Raw genomic sequence first — 20,240 nt, forward strand, 5'->3', positions numbered from 1 at the left:
GAACTGAAAAACAAGAGAGAAGACCAGAAAAAACGTGGAGAGAAGAGGAGGAACAACCAAAATTGTGTTTTTGCTGTTTTTGGAGTCTGTTTTGGACGTAAACTGCTCATCTGAGGTCAGATTTGAGCACTTTGACATTGTAGATTGGGGTTTTGGGCCATTCCAAACGCGATGGCAATGTCTATTTTGCCAAATTTCTCACTATTTTTCTACTATTTTGGCTGTGTAAGTTTCTCCTATGAGCGAAGCTTTTGCTCCAATTTGTGATTGTATCTGGCATATTTTACCCATTTTGTGTGAGCTATTTGCCCCATTGGTGTTGGCCCAAGCTCAATTGTATCTAAACATTAGAAATTCTCCTCTTTTGAGCTAAGTCTTTTGTGTGTGTGTGTGTGTGTGTGTGTGTGTGTGTCTTTCTATGGAGTGGGTAAATGGGTAGTCTCTCTCCTCTCACTCCATCGGTGTGTTCCCTGTCTCGGCCAGGTGGGTTGTGTGAGCCGAGTGGTGCCCCATAGTGTGTGTGTGTGTGTGTATATCATCCCAAGAGTGTGTGTCGGGTCATTATAGAGGCGTTCTGTGTGTTTCCATCCCGCTCACATTCTTTTGATGCCCCCACTAGGGATCTTCTTCGAGTACCTTTTGCTTCGAGCTTCAAGCTTCGAGATTCGGGATTATAGGTTGCGGATTACAGGTTACAGGGACAGGTATAGGTACAAGTACAAGTGTTTCACATAGGTACAGGTAGCTGGAGTAGAGTGATACACTGGCAAGTGGGAGTCACTTGCAGCTGCCATGGATATGCGTCATTTAGCGCCTACTTGAGCGCATTGTCTGTTGGTATTGTACGCTACTTGTGAAAACTGCCATTGTACGCCTTTGTGGAGCCATACTTGGTTTTATTTGGTAGTGCCAGCCATTTTTGAGACTTTCTCTGGAAGATAGTCATTTCTGAGACTTGACTATACGAGATTTGCATAAGCCTTCGTGAGAGGGTCGATAGCGTGAGGTTTTATTGAGTTGGGGGATTCTAAATGTGAGATCCTTTCAGTGATACAGGTGGCTGGAGGACCCTTTTTGTGACCTCGCCATAGGCTATGTACTAATGATTCCTACTTGATGCTCGGGTTCTATTGTTGGAATTTTATGTGTTGCCAGTGCGTCGGTATCGAGCGTACTTCTTTTCGGGGTCGGACGAGGCATGCCTTCGACACACTTCCTCTTTTTGTTGTTGGCGGCGCGTGCTTTGGATCCTTCATCCTTTTGTGGTTGTCGTAGTTGTGAAGTCCTTCGTTTTTTTCCTGAATTCGTGGTGCGTATACACGTGTGTGTGTGTGTGTACGTATGTGCATGTGGGCGGATGTATATATATATATATATATATATATATATATATATATATATATATATATATATATATATATATATATATATGTATATGGGTGTGTGTGCGTGAGTGCATGTGTGTATTTGTATGTGTGCGCGAGCGTGCACTGGGAACGGGGGCTTATGTACATAATGTATATATATATATATTTTTTAAACAAAATTCTTCTCTGTTCGGCTGCCAGCGGCAGCTACGCAAGCTTGGGGTGGGGGGTGTATGTGTGCGCGTGTGTATGTATGAGTGGTGTGTGTGTGTGTGTGTGTGTGTGTGGTGTTGAGAGAGAGAGAGAGAGAGAGAGAGAGAGAGAGAGAGAGAGAGAGAGAGAGAGAGAGAGAGAGAGAACGCGTTGCACCTGTACATGCCGAGAGGGAGAGAGAGCGGGAGGGCGGGCGGCTCCTGCCAAAACAGAGCGCGAGAGAGGGAGAGGGGGTTGGGGGTGTGTGTGAGTGAGTGTGAGGATGAGGGAGAGGGTGAGGATGAGGGTGAGTGTGTGGTGTATGAAGGCATGGGCTCCATGGTCATGCGCGTTGCACCTTCGGGCTTAAAACGGAGGGGAGAGAGAGAGAGAGAGAGAGAGAGAGAGAGAGAGAGAGAGAGAGAGAGAGAGAGAGAGAGAGAGAGAGAGAGAGAGAGGATGAGGTGGCGATAGAGGGAGGGGGAATCTCCTAGGGCGGGTGCCCACCGTGGGGGGGGGGGGGGGGGGGGTTGTCTTATCCTCCGTTTTGTATGCTGTCTCAAGGATGAGGGGGGGGTAGAAGTCAATGGTGTGGGGGGGATAGTGGGGATAGCGGGCCAAGGGAAGGGTGAGTGAAGCGGAGGGGAGGGTGAGGCGAGCGGGTGGGGAAGAGGGGGGAGGGGTTAGGGGAAGAATATTAGCGGGCCGAGGGGGGGGGGGGGGGGGTGTAAAGGGTGAGTGTAAGAATACGGGAGAGCGGAGGGGGGGGGTTTTATGCGGCTCAGCACAAAGGGAGCACGAGAGAGGGGTCAGGGTGAGTGCTCAAAGCTTGCACCTGGCCGGGGGAGGTGGTAAATTTGGGAGAGAGGGAGAGAGGATATTAGAGAGAGGTATGTAGGGAAAATGAGAGAGAAAGAGAGGGGGTGTTATTTCATCCAATGCCCGTCGGGCGGGGGGGGGGGGGTGGGGGGGGAATAAACTACAGGGGGATTAAGGGTATCTGAAACCGAGGGCAGTCGGTTAGGCTGGGGTATGGAACAACGGGGCTGAGGATGACAAGGCCGGAAAATCGAAGGGGGGGGGTGTGTCATGTCTGTAGGGGTGTTGGGAGGATTGACCAGGCGGTGCCGAGCCTTCCAACAATGTTGCCAAGTCTTCAACAGAGGAAAAATAAGTTTGTTTTTTCTTCTCTTTCTTTGATTTTCAAAAGTCGGCTATCATTAGCCCTCTCCCTTTGGCTAGAGGCATTCATGCTTCTAGCCCTTCTTCTGATTCTTCAGCTGTAGAGTTAGAGGGTTCTCCCTCCTCTGGAATGTCTAGCACGAATTCTGGGTCAAACCTAAGAAAACACCTTTTCAATCTCCATCCATTGACCCTAGTCTTCTGAATTCTCCCATCTGCTTCCATCAGCTTATAGCTGCCGTTGTCATAGCGCTTCTTGATGATGAATGGCCCTTCCCATCTGGGTTGAAATTTCTTATCCTTCCTAGTGTCAAATCTGTTGTCATATCGCAGTACTAACATGCCTTTTTCCAGTCCCTTTTCTTTAAACCCTTGATTGAAAGTGAGCCGGCATTGTTCTACCTATGCTGCATAGTGATTGATTGCTTCTTCCTATACAATTGGAGTCTCTCTAGATCCAAGATGTGGTTTTGGAGGTTTACAATCGGACGATGTGTCTGGCTAGGCAAAACTCGTAATCTGGCTATCTGTACCTCAATGGGTAGAATTGCCTCCTTCCCATAAACTAGATGGAAAGGGGTGAAACCTAGTGATGTTCGGAATGTTGTTCTGTAGGCCCAAAGAGCTGCCATGAGATGTTTATCCCAGTCCCCTGGGTGATTGTTCACCTGTTTTGTGATGATTTTGCAAACCATTCCATTTACCTTCTCTACCAGACCATTGCATTGTGGATAGTATGGTGTGGAATGCCGACGTGTGATGCCTAACTTCTTCATCAGTTCTCCCACCAAATCACCTCTGAATCCATGTCCTCTATCTGATATTATCTCAAGAGGAGTGCCAAAACGGCAAACGATATGCTCAAAAATAAACTTTGCCACTTCTTGGGCTGTAATGCGGGTGGTGGCCGTTGCTTCTGCCCATCAATTCATGTAGTCTACACCCACTATGATGTACATTTTACCTGATTGGGCCCTTTTTAAAGGACCGATTGCATCTATTCCCCATTTCTCAAAAGGACCACATGAGATGATAGGGGTTTGTGGCTCGTAGGTTAACGTGCGATCCCAAGAATTAGGGCTGCATATTCTGCTTCATTGTTGGAGTGGGAGTGTAATAACTGCCCAATGGAGAATACTCTTTCTTGTCCTTCATTGAAAATGACCACGCCTGCAGACTGATCCATTGTTCTCTTGTATGCTCCGTCAAAGAAAAGAGAGTGAGCTCTTTCTAGCCTGGGACTTTCTACCATTGGTGTTTCTTCCTTTGCTTCCGTGTTGACCTTCAGCTTCTTCTCATAATGGCGGTGAGTGAGAATTCCTGCTAAACTAGCCATGGTGGAGTTTTCTACTTGCATGGTGTAGTCAAACTCTTGTCGTCTAATTTACCACTTTGAGATCCTAGATGAGACATCCATGTGTCACATTACATATGGGAAAAGCTCCTCCATTGTCAGGATTACAAAGGGTCTAGGAAAGAGATAGGAGCGGAACTTTGTGGTAGCAAACATTAGTGCCAGAACCATGTGTTCTACTGAGTGCATCCATGGAGCGAGCCAAGAGCAGTGAGCCTCGAGCAAAAATGAGAAATCAATTGAGCAGATAGAAGCGAGCACAAAGTAGATTGAGACAACCCCACTGTAGTAAAATCAAGCCCCATGTATTAGGGTTTAATAATTCTATGACAAATACTCCAGTGCACATAGAGAAAGACGATCCTAAAATCGCGAGAGAGAGAGAGAGAGAGAGAGAGAGAGAGAGAGAGAGAGAGAGAGAGAGAGAGAGAGAGAGAGAGGAAAATTTTTATAGACCTTCATGAATGTTAATACTCCCTAAGAAAAAATTGGTAGGGCAATGGAAAAATTGCATGCACCATGATTTCTTTTAAATCATGGGAAAAATTTATAGGGAGGAAAATTTGTAGATCGCTTGTGTGTGTGTGTGTGTGTGTGTGTGTGTGTGTGAGAGAGAGAGAGAGAGAGAGAGAGAGAGAGAGAGAGAGAGAGAGAGCGGATTTGAGATGTACTACCTTTGCAAAAGGCCCAAATGATCTATGAGAGAAAAACATACATTAATCATACCTATGATACAATTATTTGAAACACGAATGAAACAAAAGAAACAACCTGAAAAGATTATGAGTGGTGGGTACAAAATGAGATAGTGACAAGCTAGAGGGGGTTTGAAGTGTGTGTGTGTGTGTGTGAGTGTGTGTGAGAGTGACAGAGAGCATGCCATTCAAAGTTGACCATTGGAAAGCAATGGAGATTGCAATATAGACAAGAGAGAGTGCCATGGTAGAGTTGCAAAGTTTGCAAAACTCTTTGAATATGTTATGGATGAAATCTATCATATTCTTGAAGGAATAACCTAGAAAAAAAAATTCTTTAGTACCTACCTCTTACAAAAAGTTTATGCTGATTCATTTCAAAAATTAGGTGTTGAGTGGGTTACAAAATGCACTAAGTAGGAGGAACTAAATAACTGCAGTGATCTATAGACTATAGGTTTTTCTATCTTGTCTACCCTTCCAAAAACAAAATAAGACATCACCCAGGCTATAGCCCTTATAGCTGATTAGGTTGGATTCTGACTGCCTTTGTTAGCATATCCTTAAGAATGGCCTTTGGAATTCGTGCTTGATGGATATGTATGTTGTTGTTGACATCTTGTCCAAGTACAATCAAGTACACAAAATAAAGATGCTTGCAAGCAAGAAAGGATGCTTTTTTTGCCAACCTGCCTTGAAAATCAATGCACGAACAAGATGGGACATTCTGAATTATAACTTCTATGCATGATGTAGGGGCTCTACTGTGACCTGTCAGTAGCTCTATGGTAAAAATCTCTTTCTCTCCTTCCACTTCTATGCGGCTTCCAGTCAATTTTGCTGACATTTCTAATGCTGCATTAACTTGAGCATAGGCAGCCTTCGATACCCCTGGTCGATAGGGATAATTTTGATCTTCATTTTTGTTGGCATGGGGCTCTCTCTGATGCACTTCTTTGGGGATCAATGATTCCGTTGACACTCCAATCTCAAATCCTGCCTTCACAAGTTCACAAGCTTCTTGGATGTTGAGTTTGGTGCCCTTTGCAATAGGCCAAACATGCGGAGTGCATTCTGGTGGGTGTATGATGCTTGTGACCATTCTCCATGTATGCCTCACATCTGTGTTGCAAAAGTAGCAAAACTTTTGCTTCCGCCAAGAAGATAATTGACAGTCACTCCAAAAACATGGAGCTGGGTCTCCCGGTCTCTGCCTCAATCCACACTTCTTACCAGTTGTCCAATGGTTACACTCCACTCTACTTGATGTTGGTATCCTGCGAATAGCCCACTTTGTGTCATGGAAATTTTGCTCTAGAGCTTGCAACAATTCAATGCATGGTTGCTCATGTGCTGCATTTGACGTCTTATCTTGCGTGACATAATTATACTCAGGCCTGTGGCTACAAATGCTTGTATCCATATCCATTAATGGTTGCTTGGCACGCATTGTCCTCTTCTCACCCTTGAAATTAACTCTGTTATTGAACATTGGAGTACCCATGGAAGCATCATCCACTGCCCTAGAGGTGGCTGCTGGTGATGGACTAGTCTGCATCCTTGACATGGCTCTGCCAACTAAAATTTCCAATGTTGGCCCCCCTCCAATATATTTACCATCCAAGAAGGCTAGACGCCGGGCACACTGAAGATAGGCATTAATAAGATCAGTGACACATGCATCATAAAGACTAATTTTTTGCTTGTACCCTCTCCAGCCAACCAACTTGCATGTTTGCTCTGAGAGAGGTTGGTCCTTGGAATCAATGCATTCATTATGGGCTCCCCATCCTTGACCATCATATGTCCCCAATGGCTAACCCTGAAATGCCACCAACTCAACCAGCTATCTAGCTTTGGTATGTTTTTATTTGTTGTATTGCCTGTTGCCCACCAGCTCCTAATCCTACGAAATTGCTCGAGTGCCGCATCTGTTGTTTCAGACAATCTCCACTTCTCACACATCTCTTTATGCTTTGATTGGTACTGGGAGTGGATATACCTCTGTGTGTGCACCCTCAAATTATCCTCCCAGTGCCATAGACAAGACCTTTCCCTACCCACCATTTCCTTCTTGTCCCCGAACACATATCTCACTGCATTCCAATTTGCTCCTGCCTCATCTGACATGAATCCTTGAAAATTCGCTGACCTATCTGTGTGCTCAATCATAACCTGGTTCATAGATTCCCAAAACATTATTTGTGCTTCCTCATCCTCTTCTTTGAACTCGCATGTGGCAATAGTTAGAAGCTCTCCAATCCTAATAACATTACAAAGCCATGAGCCAAGGTATACAATAGTTTACACAATTAGTATCCACATCCACTTATTTATTTTTTAATACTTATTTGTTACTTACGTGTGATCATAAACATGTGCTCCCATTGTGTGCCAGCCTCCTTCTATTCGATGGACATGGTCAAAACAAACCCATGATAATCGGAGGTCTTCATGTCCATCTCTATCCATCCTTCTGACCACATCTACTCTTGAACCTGGGCCAGTAGTAGACATCTTGAATATGAAGGACCGCTCTTGTGATGTTGATGCTTGAAATGGAAATCGAGAGCCATGGAAGAACTGAAAGTGGCACTTTCTCTTTAGTTCAAGAATTGCATCATATCCATCACCCATTGGTCGAGTGGTCCTTCTACACTGCATCACCATTTGCTTTACCCTACAACATACATAATCATGGGTGAACCAATTTTTCAAGAATACAAGTGTTTTGGTGCTTATAAGTTGAAAACTTACTTCTTCATGTTGACAAGGGTAAGCAATTCTTGGGACATCTCATGGACCTCCTTCTCACTTATAAAATCCCCACTTGTAATATTGTCATTTGTGAAGGCCTTGAGCACCATCTCTCTAGCCAATATCATTTGTACCTTCCTAGGGCCTGCTCTATTGTCCATTGTCACTGCCTTAGCTACTAAGGCTTTTATGTTCCGAATTGATGCTCTAGACATTCCCTTAGGGACGATGTGTTTGTGCTTGCCATGGTGCATAAATAGCCTACTATGGCAAGAATCCCTAGGCATAAAGTAGTAAACTGGTGCTGGACAATCTTTCACACACATGGGAACATGCTTGCAAAAAAAGCATTCCAAATTTCCATAGCTCCCCATGGCTAGGCAGCCATTCTTTGGGAGATTGGACAACTGACCATTCCAATGTTGCTTGTTAGTTTGATTAGTTCTGCTCCTAAATGAGCATCGCTCATTCATACATTGGAAAACCCTTCCACAAAAACTCTTCCTAAGGACAAAAGATTTTTGAGTTCTTGTCTGAGTTTGTGGTTTTGTCCACAAATTTCCCTCATACTTTTGCTCCATACCCTCCATTGCCTTCCCTTCAATCATTTCATAGATGCAGAATTCTTGGTAGGTTTTTGGTAGATCTTTGACCTTGCCCTTGTATTCACACTCTTGCATAATAGTGTGAAGCACATCATTGGGATGGAGTGTACGGATGATCTGGAATGCAGAAACTGTTGTCTCAAAATTTAGAGTTTCTTCATCTAGCTTATCAAATTCAACATGATCTTCATTTTCCTCATCATCATCAATTTGTCTACAAGAGAGCAAAAAAATTAGTGAAGAATTGTTCAAATTCAAACCTTCCAAAATGATCTTGGCCTTACATGCACTTACATTGGTGCAGGTGATGGACCAATTGGAGATGACTCAGGGGTCTGAAAGATGTCTTCTAGTCTTGCAGTGTAATTTTTAGATAATGATTCCTCCAAGATGAAGTATGCCTCCATATAAACCCCCGCATAGGTGGGAAGAGGTGCCAAAACATTAAACTCTTGTCCCTTCTGAACAAGAGCCTCGACAATGACCCTAGTTGTACCACACAACTTCTCTTGCAGGAGCTTGACGGGAAGGAGGCATTTTCCATGGATGAATGGAATGTTGATGGACTGCTCGAACACAGATTGCAAGAAAATTTTAGCTTCCCTGCATAAAAGAGAACTTTCAATCAGATCAACACCATATCCATAGTTAATAATTTTGAGTAAATTGAACACGTGTCAAGTCAATCTGTACCAACAACTCTGTAAAGTTAACAATTTCACATTCATTCAAAAACACTACTCTCTCAATCCGAGTTTTTTTTTAAATGAAATTCTGACAAATGCTTAAAAAATGTTAATCTTGAGAAATGTTTTAAAAAACGTTAATCTAGAGAAATGGTTGTAAAAGTTAATAATTTCACAGACATTCAAAAACACTACTATCAATCCCAGTTTTTTTTTAAAAATGAAATTCTGAGAAATGTTTAAAAAATGTTAATCTTGAGACATGTTTAAGAATACGTTAATCTGGAGAAACGGTTGAAGAAATTTAGTTTGGTTTTTTAATTATATTCTAACTTTTCAAAACATTTTTATTGCCCTTCAAATGTTCAACTTTTGAAATGCACACTGCTTATTCTTAATCGTTCATATTGTTTGCCTGGTTTCCATCCTTTGCAACGCCATGAGGAAGGCAAGGCTCTTGCAAACGTCGCCACTGGCCAAATACTTCCACCCCTTAAGCCCCAAGAAAACAGCAAACGTAAGCTTAACCTTTTGATTTAAGGACCATCTTTCTCAAATCTTTAAGCACGCTGAGCGCGCTTAAAGATCTGAGAAAAGAGAAGGTGAATTTGACAGCAAATGAGAGCATTTGAGTTGAGAGTAGGTGTGAGAGGAATGGAAGATTCCTGTTGCTGTGTGTATTGAGTTGTTGTTGTGTGTATTGAGCAGGTGGTAGCACTGTTGAAGCTTGCATCACTACTAGTTTGTGGTAGCAACAGAGCTCAGAGAGAGAGCTCAGAGAGAGAGAGAGAGAGAGAGCTCCTATGAGAGACACTGTGTATAGTAAAGCTCCCTTAACACCTCAAACAGCGTGAGATGCAAGGTGTGAGTTGTCGATGGAGAACTGGAGAGCAAAGCCAGGAGGGGTCAGCGTGACTGCGAATGGAGAACACACACACACACACACACACACACACAGAGTCACTTACATGTTTGCAGAAAGAACAGATAGATTCTTCACATAAAGCTCCAGGAGAATGGAGAAGAGCAAAATGATAAGTGGTAGTATAGAGGTGGTGCGAGATTTGTAAAGTGATAAATGTGCCAGCTGTAATGATTTCAACTCGCCATAATGACTCTAACACACCACAACTACCCATAATTTAGTTAATGGCTAGAGCGAGATTCGTGGTGATAAATGTGTCGACCGTAATGATTTTAACTTGCCATAATGACTCTAACGCAACACAACTACCCATAATTTAGTTAATGGCTGATGTTGTCCTTTCCAATGTGTCCGATTCAGTCATTCATATGGCTTTTAACTAGATTTCATATAATCGAGAATTTTCATTCTTTCAAAGTGTTTATGCACTTCACAAGATCGAATTGTGAGGATGGTAAGTGTGAGGCAGATATTATGAGTATGGTAACTATGCCTAAGAGAAGGAAAATTGTGCAGGGTGCAAGGGATTCTGGAGCAACATACAAGAGAAGAGGTAGACCATCAAAGCAGGACAACTTCAATAGTTCAATTGCAAGAGCAGGTAATCAAGAGCATTCTCAAGTAGGTCAAAAGGATGTTGAAGATGTTGAGGAAAATGGTGGTGCTGAGGAGCTGGTTGATAGTATTGTTCATGACTTGGAGCAAGAAAACGTTGAGAAGGTAGTGGATCAAGTTGCTATTGAGAGAGAGGAGCAGGGAGATGATACTCAGAGAACTCAGGAAGATGATAAGAGTGAGGAGGTGGTAGTTGAGAAACATGACCAGGTGACTAAGGGGCAACGTGATGATGAGGTGACTGAGGGGCAACATGATGAGGAGGAGGGGCAACATGATGATGAGGTGACTGCGGGGCAAGATGATGAGGAGGAGGGGCAACATGATGATGAGGTGACTGAGGGGCAACATGATGATGAGGTGACTGAGGGGCAACAATATGATGAGGTGACGGAAGGCCAGAATATCTTCAATCTTGCAGGGGGGAGAAGAAACAAATTAGAGGTGTTTGGTAAGATCCTTGAGATCTCTACACCACAGGCATTCCTTGAAAGAATCAGAGTCACATTTTCTGGACCACCCCCTAGGATCCCATTATGTAGGTTACTGTCTAGTGAAGCCATTAGAAAAGTTAGCCCTTCCACCGAAAGATCACTCACAAGAAGTTTTATTAAGATGGGAGGATATCTTGAGAGCAAGGGAGCCTTTACTGTCTCCATTATTGATCTAGAGGGGGAGGAGACACCAATCACTCAAGAAAGGATAGATTCTTGGGATGACTGCTGGAAAACAATTAATGAAAGATTTGAGAGGTCCCTTGATTTAGACACAGAGTGGGGACCCTACTTGAAAGGAAAGATGGTCCATGTCCTGGATGGCAACAATCGTCTGCATGCATGGATGGAATGCATTAGACAAGGTATTCTTTAACTTAATCTCCTTTATGAACTTTTTTTGTTTTGATTGCACTATTTTAATATAATTGTACAATTATGCAATACAGGGTTTGAGAACGACCTGTCTAGACATTGCTCTGTGGTCTGCCACTTTTTGCAGTTTGCAAAGACTGATGTGGGGGAATTAATGTTTTCCTTGGCAAGATTGAACAAGTAAGATGATGTTGGGCATTTACTATTCTCCTTGAAAATTTTAATTGTTGTCTTGGAGTTATTGATATTCTTTTTTGTTTTAATGCTACAGGATGAACGATTATGCATATGTGCCAACCACATTTGGAGATAGGTTGTTCCAATTGAGAAGGCTAGGAGAGGCAGACAAGACTACTCTCTTGGATGGTTTGTCTATTGAAGACAGAGCATGGGTGGAGAAAGAAATGCAGGTTGTTTCATCTCGGGGGAAAAGGAGTTGGTTTACACTCCCTGTGCAAATAATGACATGGTTGCTCTTTAAGGATGACATGGAACAGAAGATTGAAGAGTTGGCTAAGGGAATGGATGAAACTGGTAGGGCCAAGGTGATAAAGAAGATGGAGATTACCTATAGGGGAAAGACCTCCAAGTATGCAAGGATTGCAGATCCTGCAAATGGAGAGAAGTTTTGGTGTGCTACTCTGTCCTTGCCTTGGCATGAACCGAGTGCGCATATTGCGATTGAAGAGAAACTCAACATGATTGGAAATGCTTGCATAACAGATGTGGATAAGGCACACATTGTGAAATTGTTAGATAGCTCACAAGTATCAATTCGATCCTTGGAGTGCCTTCCCAATGACAAAGCTAAAGTTAGGGACTGGCTCCACATGTATTGCTTTTGGTTGCAAGTCAATCAATATGGTCTAGGTCTATTACTAGACATTCAAAATGCTGATCGAGTAAGGCTGCCATTGGAACATCGATTCAACAACTTTGTCATGCTTTGCCGAAGAAAGTACTTCAATAGAGCATTTCGCGTTGTGGAAGGTGGCATTAAGTCGACCAATGCCATGAATGAGCAACCTGGATTACACAATGCAACCCGTCGAGTTGTTTATAGGTTTGTTAATTTGTATGGTTCAATTTTTTAGTCCTCATTAAACTAGTACTCAGTAGTTGGTGTGTGTTTAGATGGCTACTCAAGGAGATTGCACGACACATGCTTGATGAGAAGCCCCCCTTGGCAAGTGTATGGACATATGCAGATAACCCTACGTTCATGTATTCCGATGTGAAGCTTGGAAGGGTAAGCGATGCATTACATTGCATTTTTTATGTTAACTCTTAACGCATAGGGAGATTATGCTAAATAATAGTTGTTGATTGTGCAGTCCTTGTCCACCATAGAGAAAGCCAAGTGTCCGTGGTGGCTAGACATGGTTAAGAACCATGTTCCGGATGAGGAGTTGGAATTATTTCAGCAACATAAAGCAGCCCTTCAACTTACAACTACTACGAATAGTGTCCTGGAAGAGGAGACGACGGCAACTTCTCAAGTAGTAGCATCCACTGCATCAGCATCATTTCGTAAGACACTTCATATAAATCTTGGTAGGGAAGTCATACATAGGGCATTACAAGCAAACAAGGCTATAGAGGATGGCAAGATGCAAGGGCAACATCAAAGAGTAAGTAGCAGTGGAGGGCTAAGAGAAAATGATGACATAATCAATGAAACATTGGAACCTACAGGTAGTGTTGATGCCTTTGATTTGTCTATCTAATATGATCCATGGAGTGTTGTGATTGTTGATACATTTTCTTAAATCTAAAAGCTTTGATTTGTAGGCACTATTTACGTTTTCAACATTTCTGTTGAAGAGCTTGTTCATATTATTGAATATCCCCAACAAGCAGAGCAAATGGGGCTTGAGGTGTTAGAGGCCTTCAATGTAGATTGTAGCCAAGGCGCTGTGAAGGGCACTCAGCTAGACTTGTGCATAGACCTCATATTTGCAGATTTTCCATCTAACGTGGTTGTCGAGGGATGCTTTTGCAATAAAGTTCCGTTTTGGAACAAGATAGTGGATAACCTGTATGACACCACATTTCAGCTTGCAGACTCATGCTTGAGTGATAGGGGGTTTTTTGTTTGTTTGTACACCATGGAGGAAGGGGTGAAAGTCGAGCAAGCTGGCAAGCAAAAAGGGTTTAAGATATATCATCGTCAGGTTGTGAGATGCACACCACCTATTGGAAAGAGGTTGGGACCCATTGTCACACAGGTACAAGTAATTGATTCTTGATTTAATGTGCAATAGAATTTAGTGTGGCATCCTATTCTTTAATGACATGTATGACATAAAGCTTTCTATTTGAATAGGTGAATTGCTTGATCTTGTCTGCTTTTGTTCGTTGTTCGACAACTTGTGTGTATCGTATACATCATGATCAGTTGCCAGAATTGAAACTTGGTGGTGACCTTCAATTTGGACAGGACCTTATCTTCGATATGTGAGTTGACTCTATCATTTACTTGTTTATATGCCTAATCCATCATTTATATATATATATGCCATTAAAGTAAGTAAAATGTGTATTCAATGTCAGAGTACCTGAAGCAGATTTAGTAAAGAGGAAAGGAAAGCCATGGAGGGGTGGTTGTCAAAGAGGTCAAAAGCTTGTGAAGTACATAATCGCACTTTTTAGCCGTCCACAGGATGTAGTCCTTGACATATTTGCTGGCACGGGTACACTTGGCTTGGCAGTTGTCTTCATGGATAGACATGTCATTATGTTTGAGAGGGATGAGCGCATATATGATCGCTTGTTGAAGCCATTTGGAGTCAAGGTATGTTAGCAGTAGGTTCGTTGAAAATTATAAGTTGATTGACAAGAGGGTATGTATTAAGCAATTGTGTATTTTTTTGCAGATGGATTGATTTTAAAGGGTCGCAATGTAGTTGAAGATTGGATCCAGCCAAGCTTCACATTTTCTTTTTGCTATTCTCTTAGATGATTGTGCTCAAACTTAGACTCACTGGCAGTGTTGTAGATTTCTTTAAAACTACCTTTCTTTTATGGTTGTATAAGAACGGTCGAATATGGTACTCGTGTGTTTGATGGTTGTATAAGAACAATCGAATATGGTACTCGTGTGTTTGATGGTGCTGTTTTTTTGGGATAAGAACGCTAATTCTTTAGGCTGATTTGGGGCTAATCTGGGGCTGTTTTTTTAGGCTAAAATTGCTAATTTTGTAGGCTGATTTGGTGGCGGATTTGGGGCTGATCTGGGGCTGTTTTTTGGGGCTAAAAATGCTAATTCTTTAGGCTGATTTGGTGGCGGATTTGGGGCTGTTTTTTGGGCTAAAAACGCTAATTCTTTAGGCTGATTTGGTGGCTGATTTGGGGCTGATCTTGTCTGGGATGTCGTCTCATGGAGTGCATTGACTACGGATATGCCCAACATAAGCGAAAAATGCGAGGAAGCTTAGGGCTGTTTTGAGCATATGCAATGCAAGGACGCCTCTCCAAATGCGATCACCTAATCTTGCATCTTCACGGCATATGCCATTACGCAAGACACTAATATGGGCAAAATAGTTCAGATGATATTGTTAGTCAAGGGCTATTGAAAAACGATGTCTTTCTTGGAATTGCCTTGGTCGACGTGTATGCCAAATGTGCTCTATCTCAGCAAGCACAAAAGGTGGTCGAGGAGTTGCTTGTCAGGGATGTTGTCTCATGGAGTGCACTGATTGCGGGATATGCCCAACACGAAAAAGGCCAAAAAGCTTTAGGGCTGTTTTTAGCATATGCAATGCGAGGACTTCTCATGGAATGCACTGATTCCGTGATATTCTCAACGCAGGAAAGGCCAAGAATAGGAGCTAAAAACGCTGATTTTCTGGGCTGATTTGATGGATCATTTAGAGGCTAAAAACGTTGAGTTTTAGCGCTGATTTGGTGACTAGGGACCGATCTTGTCTGGATGTCGTCTCATGGAGTGCATTGACTGCGGGATATGCCCAACACGAGAGGGGAAGGCGAGGAAGCTTAGGACTGTTTTCAGCATATGCAATGCAAGGACGTCTCTCCAAATGCGATCGTCTATGCTTGCATCTTCAAGACATGTGGCATTATGCAAGAGGCTAATATGGGTGAAAGAATTTCGATCATATTGTTAGGCAAACATTTCTGGAAAAAGATGTCGTGCTTGGCATTGCCTTGGTCAACATGTAAGCGAAACGTGCTCCACCTCAGCAAGCACCAAAGGTGGTCGAGGAGTTGCTTGTCAGGTATGTTATCTCATATAGTGCACTAATTGCGAGATATGCCCAACACGGGAAAGTCCAAAACAGGGAGCTAAAAATTGCTGTAATTTTGGGCTGTTTTGATGGCGGATTTGGGGCTGATCTGGGGCTGTTTTTTTGGGCTAAAAACGCTAATTTTTTAGGTTGATTTGGTAGCTGATTTGGGGCTGATCTGGGGCTGTTTTCTTGGTCTAAAAACGCTAATTTTCTAGGCTGATTCGGTGGCAGATTTGGGGCTGATCTGGGGCTGTTTTTTTGGGCTAAAAACGCTAAAACTTTAGACTGATTTGGTGGCTGATCTTGTCTGGGATGTCGTCTCATGGAGTGCATTGACTACGGATATGCCCAACATAAGCGAAAAAGGCGAGGAAGCTTAGGGTTGTTTTGAGCATATGCAATGCAAGGACGCCTCTCCAAATGCGATCACCTAATCTTGTATCTTCACGGCCGCTATGCCATTACGCAAGATACTAATATGGGCAAAATAGTTCAGATGATATTGTTAGTCAAGGGCTATTGAAAAACAATGTCTTTCTTGGAATTGCCTTGGTCGACGTGTATGCCAAATGTGCTCTACCTCAGCAAGCACAAAAGGTGGTCGAGGAGTTGCTTGTCAAGGATGTCGTCTCATGGAGTGCACTAATTGCGGGATATGCCCAACACGAAAAAGGCCAAAAAGCTTAGGGCTGTTTTTAGTTAGTCAAGGGCTATTGACAAACGATTTAGTGCTTGGCATTGCCTTGGTTGACATATATGCCAAATACGCTCTATGAAAATTTTATATAATGGACTTGGGAGTTGGTTGACTCTCTTACAGTGTTTTATGGCTCTCTAGCTTTTATAGACATGTAGAATGTCTTACTCTATTTAACTCATGAGCAATATATAGGTTTCTCACCAAACTTGCCTTCTCCCTCCAACTAGGATTTTTTGTGCATGCCGCTCGCTCCTATTGCACTTAGATTCTTGATGGTAATAGTTGCTCGCTCTCATGGGCTCGCTCAACGGCCACCCCCTGTTCTACTTCGGTAAATCCTTTTTCTGAAGGGGTCATGACACGACTAGAGAAGTAAATAGGGCACATGAAAGAAGTTTTGGGGTCCTTTTGCATTAGCACTGCTCCGAGTGTATCACTTCTCACACTAGGGTTTACATAAAATGTCTCGTCCCACTTAGGAGGTGAAATAGTGGGAAGCTTAGCTAGGATTTTCTTTACCTCAGTAAACTGCTGCTCATTCTCTTCACTCCATGAGAAGACATCCCTCTGGGTGAGTTGTTGTAGGGGAAGGACCACTTGAGATAGCGGGTGAATGAACCTGCTTAAGTATCTTACCTTCTGAAGGAAAGAAACCAGCTGCTTGGCGGTGGTGGGTGACGATAAAGATACCACGGCCTGAATCTTGCTAGGGTCAGCCTTGATTCCTTTTGTTGAAATTACATGACCAAGGAGAGTGACTTTGCTTTCACCAATGTGACACCTATCCACGTTGAGTTGGCCCCCCAAGGTTTGCAGCCTGGTTAAGCCATCATACACTTTGCTTAAATGAAGGGCTCGTGAGCTATAAATGCAAAAATCATCTATGAAAACCCGTATTGATGTTCCAAAGTAGGGTTGGAAAACAAAAGTCACATAGCATTGAAACGTGGCCGGGGCGTTAGTGAGGCCAAACCGCATCACTCTGTAGGCAAAACATCCCCAAGGTGTGCTGAAGGTTGTCTTCTTCTGATCTTCCTCCGCAATGCTAATCTGAAAGTATCCTGAGTAGCCATCGCATACTGTGTATCGCTCGTGACCTGCCACTTCATTGAGTATTTCATCCTGGAATGGGGGGGGAAAGTGGTCCCTCTTCGTGGCTGCATTGAGAGGTTTATAATCCACACAGACTCTCCACTTACCATTTTTTTTTGGTGTGACTACTACTGGGGAGACCCATTCTGAGTCTTTGACAGGGTAGATGAAACTTGTTTGTAGCAAACTTCTCACTTCTTTAAGCAACGCCTCTTGTTGGATTACTCCAAGTCTTTTGAGATTTTGTACTACGGGTTTACTGCCTTCCTTGAGCTTTATTTGGTGTTGTACTACTGTAATACCTGTGATCTTATCATAGCCATCAATGAACAAAGTAGTGAAGTTACCTAGTATGGAGACGTACTCCTTCCTTTCTTCATTGGTTAACTCATTCGAGAGCATTTTTTGTAGCTTACCTACATCCTCCAAGGACTGCATACCTGATGATCCCTCTTGGTTTGTCGAGGTTGTTTCAGATTGTGTTAATCTATTCGGGTCTTTAAGAATGACCCCCATTACTTCGATGCTACTGACTACTGCCCCAGTCGTCTCCTCTCCTGAGGTAGACGAGTAGTCGTTGGTGGACTCATCTTATTAAGCCTCCAAGATCATGTTGCGTTGCTTTCCAGTCCTCATGTCATAGAATATGGACTTCCCTTTAGCATCCTTCATCTAGATCATCCCGGTGCTCTAGTCTGTTTAGCTTCCATAGCCATAAGCCAAGGCCTCCCAAGAATGATGGGGTAACCCTCCCCTTTGTGTGGCATGATGAAGATGTCTACCTCCACTTCTGTATTGAATGCTTTTACTTTGACCGCATTTACAATGCCTACGCATTTCACTCTTACATTGTTTGCCATCTTGGCTCGGGAGGGTGCCGGCCTACTTACCTCTAGACCTAGATGGTGCATCATCTTTTCATTCATGACACATATTTATGTGCCACCATCTATGTAGGCGTTTGAAATTTGTTGCCCCTTGATGTGAGCATCCATGGTTGGCAGGATGTCGTTGAGATCCCTCCCTGAGATAGCCCCAGCTATCCTGGGCCTTGATTTCCTGGTACTTATCATTTTTGTCCATTACCTCCTCATTCTGGGTGCAAGGTGGAGTAATTGGGGCCAAGTTATCTTCGGGCCCTGCATTAACACATCCTGAACTAAGTCGTAGGGTTTTGCATACTCACCTAGTGAGAAGTCCACGATTTCTATCTTCTGCCGTGGTTTAGCTGCTTGTTTGCTAGACTCGGCCTTTCCTGTCATCTTCTCTTCTCTTTGAGATGCCTCCTCTTGCCTCACACGCTTCACTCCCATAGCATCCACTTCTTCTACCTTTGCTTTTCCTTTGTGCTTCTCTCGAGCTGATTCTTCTACCTTTGCCTTCCCTTTAGCCTCCAAGCTAATAACACTCACCGCTTGGTTCACAGCAGGTAGTGGGGGTAGTGGCGTAATGAGAGGTTGGGGTGGTGGTTGCTGTTGTACAAGTGGTCGAAGGATTTGGACCGGTGGGATTGGTCTTGGTTGCCTAGGTGGTGGTGGTCTTGCTCTTGGCGGAGAGATCTGATTTTGTCTCCCCCCTCTATTGAAATTCTGCCTACTCGGGTGTGGGCAGTAGTACATTCCATGGCCATCTTCCCCGCAGTTGTAACAGTGGTACTCTGGGTTCTGCCTTCGTTGTCCTCTTCCTTGTTTCGGGTTCCTACCAGATGCATTCCCTTGCTTCACCTGATGCACATATAAACTCTCTAGTTGGGTGGTGATGCGACTCAGCAGGTCTTGTTGCTCTTCTAATGCCTCCTGCGGTTGGACTCTATGATTGGCTGTTGCAGCCACTGGGGTTGGTCGGGCTGAGCTTGTTTCCTCTGACTCGTTTACTCTTGCTTGCATGCGCAGCTTCTTGTCTTTAAGGCGGGCTACTTCGACTGCCAACTCATATGCTGCAGGAAACCTTCCCTTCACCTTCTCTCTAAGCGGCGACCATAGACCAGCAATGAAACAGTCCTTCTTTAGGAAATTAGGCGCTCCTTCACCTTCCTCCAGTGAGGCAACCCATCTCTCCCATAAGTCCACAAATTTGGACTCGTAGGTGGCATACTCCAGCAGGCCTCCCTGCTTTAATTCTGTCAGTAGCTGCCATAGCTTCTCCGAGGTTGTGCCTACACCAAACCTCTTTACAAAAGCAACCCTTAATACTTCCCATGCATTCTTGGTAGCCTGGGGCAATGCATTATACCAGGACTTGGCCTCTACTTTCATCAGTAGAGGAAAAATTCTAAGTCTTGAAACGTCGTCATCTTTGTTGGAGACGACACAAGCAATGTCGAAATCATCCAAAAAGTCGGTGGTGAGATCCTCTCCCTTCTTTCCACTGAACGTGGGGAAAGAAACACTTGCCATGGTAGTGACTCAGGAAATTACAAATCTCTTTTTCTTTTTCTTTTTTCTCTTTTTTTTTTACATTACATTACATTAAAAGTAGCGGCTCATAGCGGCTTTTTACAGGGGTGGGTGGATAGGTTAAAACAGGATAAAGATAGAGACATTAAAGGAATGATGGTAATCTAATATGGAGAGAATGATAGGGTTCAGGGAATTGAGGATTTCTCCTAGTACCGCCGCACCGAATAGGTGTACGATCTTCTGTTGGTAGAAGACTTTCCTATCTACATAAATATTCACATGCATATGCTGCAGGAATCTGAACGGGAATGCCGTCGGTCCATTTTCCATCATGCACAGAGGGTGGAATACTTACTCATACTCTTACCGTGCCAGTGTTGATGAGTCAGCACATCCACAAGAGGTCGTCGCCTTTCATGGGTTCTACCTTTCCTTCCTTGCTCAGCACGTACGGGGTGGTGGCGACGCGTCTGACCACTCCCAACCTCTTGGCTAACAGCAATTGCAGGTAATTTCTGTAGTCAGCGTGTTGCATGAATTGTACTCCAT

The 20,240-nt window shown here is 43.5% G+C and overlaps 3 protein-coding genes across 3 annotated transcripts; 1 reads left to right on the plus strand and 2 right to left on the minus strand.

Moving 5' to 3' along the window:
• Positions 1 to 5,307: 5,307 nt before the first annotated feature.
• On the minus strand, positions 5,308 to 6,240 carry LOC147442019 (uncharacterized). The gene has a single exon (XM_086529564.1). The coding sequence runs from the start codon at positions 6,238 to 6,240 to the stop codon at positions 5,308 to 5,310; it is 933 nt and encodes a 310-aa protein (XP_086385690.1).
• Positions 6,241 to 6,980: 740 nt separating this feature from the next.
• On the minus strand, positions 6,981 to 7,762 carry LOC147442020 (uncharacterized). The gene is made up of 2 exons (XM_086529562.1): positions 7,548 to 7,762; positions 6,981 to 7,470 (listed from the first exon to the last, which is right to left on the minus strand). The coding sequence occupies exons 1-2, from the start codon at positions 7,760 to 7,762 to the stop codon at positions 7,149 to 7,151; spliced, it is 537 nt and encodes a 178-aa protein (XP_086385688.1). The 3' UTR covers positions 6,981 to 7,148.
• A 2,424-nt stretch (positions 7,763 to 10,186) lies between these two features.
• On the plus strand, positions 10,187 to 14,050 carry LOC147442021 (uncharacterized). The gene is made up of 9 exons (XM_086529563.1): positions 10,187 to 11,237; positions 11,322 to 11,427; positions 11,561 to 12,064; positions 12,179 to 12,310; positions 12,382 to 12,496; positions 12,582 to 12,942; positions 13,039 to 13,475; positions 13,574 to 13,704; positions 13,801 to 14,050. Exons 1-9 carry the CDS (start codon positions 10,187 to 10,189, stop codon positions 14,048 to 14,050), a joined length of 3,087 nt encoding a protein of 1,028 aa, XP_086385689.1.
• The last annotated feature ends 6,190 nt before the right edge of the window (positions 14,051 to 20,240 follow it).

Source organism: Adiantum capillus-veneris, chromosome 14, assembly GCF_014529385.1.
Source record: "Adiantum capillus-veneris isolate H3 chromosome 14, ASM1452938v2, whole genome shotgun sequence".
NCBI lineage: Eukaryota > Viridiplantae > Streptophyta > Polypodiopsida > Polypodiales > Pteridaceae > Adiantum > Adiantum capillus-veneris.

Bases quoted from the DNA above. Each gene is read 5' to 3' on its own strand.
- LOC147442020 (XM_086529562.1), bottom strand. From the start codon at position 7,762: ATGTCTAGAGCATCAATTCGGAACATAAAAGCCTTAGTAGCTAAGGCA. The intron at 7,471-7,547 runs GTAAGTTTTCAA...TGTATGTTGTAG, and splicing joins ACCCTTGTCAACATGAAGAA to GGTAAAGCAAATGGTGATGC.
- LOC147442019 (XM_086529564.1), bottom strand. From the start codon at position 6,240: ATGCGTGCCAAGCAACCATTAATGGATATGGATACAAGCATTTGTAGC.
- LOC147442021 (XM_086529563.1), top strand. From the start codon at position 10,187: ATGCACTTCACAAGATCGAATTGTGAGGATGGTAAGTGTGAGGCAGAT. The intron at 12,065-12,178 runs GGACTGGCTCCA...ACATCGATTCAA, and splicing joins AATGACAAAGCTAAAGTTAG to CAACTTTGTCATGCTTTGCC. The intron at 12,943-13,038 runs GTAGTGTTGATG...TTTGATTTGTAG, and splicing joins TGAAACATTGGAACCTACAG to GCACTATTTACGTTTTCAAC.